Consider the following 6,052-nt stretch of genomic DNA (forward strand, 5'->3'; position numbering starts at 1 on the left):
CTTTCACCCTGATGCCCCCCTGTTACCTAGCAGCAAATATGTACCTGAGAGTTAGACAGCTGCTACGTGATGCTTCCTGGGGGGCGGGGTAACAAAAAGGAGGCCTGGTCTTGGACCGGGCCTCGGGGACGCCAAACCCCGAAATCATCTCAAGATAACCTCAAGATAGATCCCAGTAGCTGACAATATATTATTCCTTCTATCCTCTATGTCATTCACCCTTGTCCCTGGATGATATACTATAATTCTTTATTCAAATTCTCTTGAAACTGCAGAAGTCACTATCATTTCAGATCACCTACTTACACCCCAGCAATTTCCAAATATCTTCTCTGTTTTGATGTTGAGAGTTCTTAATGTAGTTCATGTTCAAGTTCTCAACCACTTCTAATTTGATGGTTTGTTTGGCGACTTTTGCTGTGGTCCAGGTTCACAATGTACCCACCAGTCACAGTCTAGCTGGATATTCCTGTATTCTGTTTGACTTTAAACCTAAGTTCAAGAGTTTTTTCAGTGCTTAAAATGAAGTTATGTTGTGTGGCATTGCCAATCCAGAGAATAATATCGTGCTAGACACTAGGACACGGGTGTCGTTTTTAAGAGCACAAATTCACACCTACAAGAGCACACATCACACCTACAAGAGCACACATCACACCTACAAGAGCACACATCACACCTACAAGAGCACACATCACACTGACAAGAGCACAGGTCACACTAACAAGGGAACTTTTTCAAACATGACATAAGCACAGGTCACACAGACAAGAGCACCTTTTCACACAGGTCACACTGACAAGAACACCTTTTCAAACTGACATGAGCACAGGTCACACTGACAAGAACACCTTTTCAAACTGACATGAGCACAGGTCACACTGACAAGAACACCTTTTCACACAGGTCACACTGACAAGAACACCTTTTCACACAGGTCACACTGACAAGAACACCTTTTCACACTGACAAGTACACAGTTCACACTGAAAATAGCACCTTTTCACACTGACATGAGCACAGGTCACACTGACAATAGCACAGGTCACACTGACAAGAACACCTTTTCACACTGACATGAGCACAGGTTACACTGACAAGAGCACAGGTTACACTGACAAGAGCACAGGTTACACTGACAAGAGCACAGGTTACACTGACAAGAGCACAAGTTACACTGACAAGAGCACAGGTTACACTGACAAGAGCACAGGTCACACTGACAAGAGCACAGGTCACACTGACAAGAGCACAGGTCACACTGACAAGAGCACAGGTCACACTGACAAGAGCACAGGTTACACTGACAAGAGCACAGGTTACACTGACAAGAGCACAGGTCACACTGACAAGAGCACAGGTTACACTGACAAGATCACAGGTCACACTGACAAGAGCACAGGTCACACTGACAAGAGCACAGGTTACACTGACAAGAGCACAGGTTACACTGACAAGAGCACAGGTCACACTGACAAGAGCACAGGTCACACTGACAAGAGCACAGGTCACACTGACAAGAGCACAGGTCACACTCACAAGAGCACAGGTCACACTGACAAGAGCACAGGTTACACTGACAAGAGCACAGGTTACACTGACAAGAGCACAGGTTATTCTGACAAGAGCACAGGTTACACTGACAAGAGCACAGGTTACACTGACAAGAGCACAGGTCACACTGACAAGAGCACAGGTCACACTGACAAGAGCACAGGTTACACTGACAAGAGCACAGGTCACACTCACAAGAGCACAGGTCACACTCACAAGAGCACAGGTCACACTCACAAGAGCACAGGTCACACTCACAAGAGCACAGGTCACACTCACAAGAGCACAGGTCACACTCACAAGAGCACAGGTCACACTCACAAGAGCACAGGTCACACTCACAAGAGCACAGGTCACACTCACAAGAGAACAGGTTACACTGACAAGAGGACAGGTCACACTCACAAGAGCACAGGTCACACTTACAAGAGCACAGGTCACACTCACAAGAGCACAGGTCACACTCACAAGAGCACAGGTCACACTCACAAGAGCACAGGTCACACTCACAAGAGCACAGGTCACACTGACAAAAGCACAACTCACCCTGACCTCTCCTACATATACTTTTCTTTCTCACTTGCTCTTTCCTTAAATATTTTTCTGTTACTGGAATTATCTTTGTTAGGGTCACTGTTATTATCTCTGTTAGGGTCCTTGTCATTATCTCTCTTAGGGATCCCTTTCCTTATCTCTGTTAGGGTCCCTGTTTGCCAGCTTTGTTTAAAACTTTCCCATTCCCTCGATCAGTTTTTACTGAAGTTTAACATATTAAATTTAGTTTTATATCCCCCAATATAAATTAATTAACCTGTTTTCCTCCTCAACTGTGCTCTAATATATTGTCTGTTCTTGGAGTTGTGTGAATGTGTGTCGTTTTGATCCTCTGCATACATGTGATATTTTCCAATTCCCACTTCCCATAGTTAGAAAGAGATTACTAAGGTTTGTCTCTTGCATATATAATGAAAATGTTGCTATCGGCAGAGCGACATCACCCATGGTTTTCTGTAAATGCTCATGACATTAATAGGAATTTTTTGGTCCTCGACAAATATAAACATCATTTATTGTTCGCTACAAATGAACATCTAACCTTTAGTTCTCGACAATTGTAAATTTTAAGATTTGCATCAGCTGAGACCCCCACTCGACCGAGGCAAATCTCAGTAATGATTCACAACTATTGTTTTAGATTGATACAAGCCTCATCTGCTCCTTTTGACAGATTCAGACCTCTTCGGTGAATATGGACATATTCAGACCTCTCCTGTGGATCTGGATAGATTCAGACCTCTTCGGTGGATCAGGACAGATGCAGATCTCTCCTGTGGATCTGGACGGATGCAGACCTCTTCTGTGAATCTGGACAGATGAAGACCTCTCCTGTGGATCTGGACAGATGTAATCCCTTCATGTGGTTCTTGACTGAAAAATCTCCCATGTACAACAGAGCCAAACACTTACCTTCTTGTCTGCGGCGTCTCCAACAGTCATGGTACGCAGTTCCAGGATCCTGTTGCGAAGGTCGTCAAGCTGCGTTGTGGCAGATGAAAATAAAGTACAATAACAACAATTAAAGCAAGGTGTCACCTGTTTTTTTTTTAATAATGTTTACCTGTATACGTCCGGCAGATCAGGTGCTGGCTGTGCCTGGGACCATGTTTGGCATGCCGCGAGTCTGCTGGTCAAGGAGTCTGCTGGTAAGGGAGTCTGCTGGTAAGGGAGTCTGCTGGTCAGGGAGTCTGCCGGTCGCGGATGTGACCAGCACTGTTAACTTTACAATTATACTGTTATGCGTTGAAGGCGCTCGGGAGTTACGGTTCACACAAAGGGTGACATAATAAAATAAAAAATATTGATTAACTCATTTCCATTCTCACCCTGAAACTATAGTTTCCACCGTAAGAAGAAAAGTAGGTAAGTTAATATTAGTTTGTTCTGAATCTTTCTGGCGGTTTCACTCCATTTGAAAACCCCAGACCAAACATTGGAATTTTTTTATTTACTACAAAACAAAAATGACTGATGATTTAATATTCAATAAGAGCCCAAATACACAATGCAACCCTCTCCAAAAAGTAAACGTGGTATACTAGTTTATCTGTCCCAATGAAGGATGTCACCTTCGATCTACTTATATTGGTATGACGACTACAAAGCTTTCGAGAAGACTGACCTGCCATGTTTCCTAGAAACCTTATACAATGTGTACATAACACAACACTCACTAGAAACATGCTAGTAGATAATACAACAATCCTCACATCCACCTCTGACCGCAGAAGACTGTAAATACTGGAAGCTATACTCATAAGAGAAAAAAACACCCTAAATACACAAAAGTAACGACTTTGATACCATGCCTACGCTCAGATCCAGACTTCACCAAACAGCACCACAGAAGGTGATTGTAGAAGCATAGAAAGTTCATACTATAAGATCAACAATGCCTGTAGTACATAGTTTCTACAAGATCAATAATTCCAGTAATGCATTCATATATATATATATATATATATATATATATATATATATATATATATATATATATATATATATATATATATATATATATATATATATATATATATATGTATATATATATATATATATAATATATATATATAATATATATATACGCAACACAGAATTCTGCTCAAATGCCTCCTTCACCTCTTGCAGATGTCTGACATCTGCAGAAGCTGAAGGAGGCATTTGAGCAGAATTCTGTGTTACGTTTCACTTACGAGATGGAGAAGGATGGGAAGCTGCCCTTTCAAGATGTAGCAGCCATGGAAAGGAGCGGAGGTTTCCACACTGCAGTCTACACTAAGGAAACAAACATAGGAATGTGCCTCAATGCCAACAGTGACTGCCCAGACAGGTACAGGAGGAGTGTCGTTAACGCTTATGTCGACCGTGCTCTCAGCTACAGCTCAGGATGGAAGCAAGTCGATGAAGAACTCTGTAGGGTAAGGCAGGTCCTAGTCAACAACGGCTTCTCCAATGGTTTCGTTGAAGACATCATAAGAAGGAAGGTGAAACGCCATGCAACCTCTGAAGAGACAACTAACACAACACCTGTACCCCCTATTAGACTATTTTACAGGAACTTCTTTTCCACAGCTCATAAAACGGAGGAAAGGGTCTTGAAAGATATTGTTAATAGAAACGTTATCGCTACAGACAAAAATCAGAAGATACAATTGACGATCTACTATAAAACCAAGAAAACAGCCAACCTACTCACGAGAAACTCTCCAGACACAAAGCAGAACGCTTTAAAAGAGACCAATGTCGTCTATGCCTTCAAATATCCACTTGGGGACTGTAAGCCTCAAAGAATTCAGTATATAGGCAAGACAACAACATCTCTTTCCAGGCGATTAACGATGCATAAGCAACAGGGCTCCATTAAGGAACATATAATCTCTTCCCACAACCAGACCTTCACCAGAGAAGTCTTAACAAAAAACACAGAAATCATCGATAGATACAGCGATAGCAGGCGGCTAGATATCTGCGAGGCACTACACATTAAGAAGTCGACACCAGCAATCAACAGCCAATTAATGCACAACTATATTCTACCCACTTCAAGAGTCCGCACCAATATAGAAGCATCAAGAAATATGGGCCAATAGGCCCTTTGCAGTTACTTCCATTCTTCCCTTTAACTTACAAAATATTATACCCATTGTTTCGTGTTCTGTCTTGTGTTGAAAGTTTGTTTTCACCTCATCCAAAACTGTTGTAACACATCACCTCACCCAAATGCAGGTATAAAATCGAAGATGTTTAAGCTCTGTCGACACACACAGGACGGGAGAGACATCTCCCGCCAACACATCACAAGGCGCAGTGTGGTCACAATGCGACCCAAACGTCTTAAAGTCAGAGCTACTCCACTTGACGGTCATGCTATCGGAAGAAGCAATACTTTAAAGGTCCTGAAGGACGTAACTGGCCTCAAACCCGCTGACATTAGCCAGGAAGGTGAAGATATCGTGCTCTACTTCTCATGTGAAGAGGAGCTAGAAAAACTCCTCACTAACGATGCCTTTCTTCGCAAAGAGCACTACCTACATCCTCACTTCCCACGTCAGTTCCTGGCCGGAAGAACTGTTTTTACCAGCAGGACTAGCCGGTGGATCGCTGAGCGACCTCAACATCATATCATAAACAATATCGAGGACGAAAATCCAAACCTGTCGGTATTCAACCTAGAGTTCTGCAACACCGACAAAACATCAATGACGATTACGTTCACCACCATAGCTGCGGCCACCCAGGCTGCCACACAAGGATTCTACTGCTTCGGCCTAAAAATACCACCCCACCAAATAAAAAAGGAACGATACCATGAGATCCAGCAGTGCTTTAAGAGCTACGAGCTCTCCCACCCAACCAACAAGTGTCAGCACCCTGTCCAGAAGTGCAGCCTGTGCGCACTGGACCATCACTACTCCATATGCAAGGCAACAGTCCATCACTG

At 43.0% G+C, this 6,052-nt stretch overlaps 1 protein-coding gene across 1 annotated transcript; it reads left to right on the forward strand.

Moving 5' to 3' along the window:
* The first annotated feature begins 1,077 nt into the window (after window positions 1–1,077).
* Window positions 1,078–2,931, forward strand: LOC123754169 (uncharacterized). Its single transcript, XM_045736376.2, has 2 exons — window positions 1,078–1,738; window positions 2,783–2,931. Exons 1-2 carry the CDS (start codon window positions 1,078–1,080, stop codon window positions 2,929–2,931), a joined length of 810 nt encoding a protein of 269 aa, XP_045592332.2.
* The last annotated feature ends 3,121 nt before the right edge of the window (window positions 2,932–6,052 follow it).

The sequence above is a fragment of the Procambarus clarkii genome, chromosome 6, assembly GCF_040958095.1.
Source record: "Procambarus clarkii isolate CNS0578487 chromosome 6, FALCON_Pclarkii_2.0, whole genome shotgun sequence".
In the NCBI taxonomy this organism is placed as follows: Eukaryota; Metazoa; Arthropoda; class Malacostraca; order Decapoda; family Cambaridae; genus Procambarus; species Procambarus clarkii.

Coding starts and splice junctions, on each gene's coding strand:
- LOC123754169 (XM_045736376.2), top strand. CDS start 1,078: ATGAGCACAGGTTACACTGACAAGAGCACAGGTTACACTGACAAGAGC. Junction 1,739..2,782: donor TTACACTGACAAGAGCACAG/GTCACACTCACA, acceptor TCCTTTTGACAG/ATTCAGACCTCTTCGGTGAA.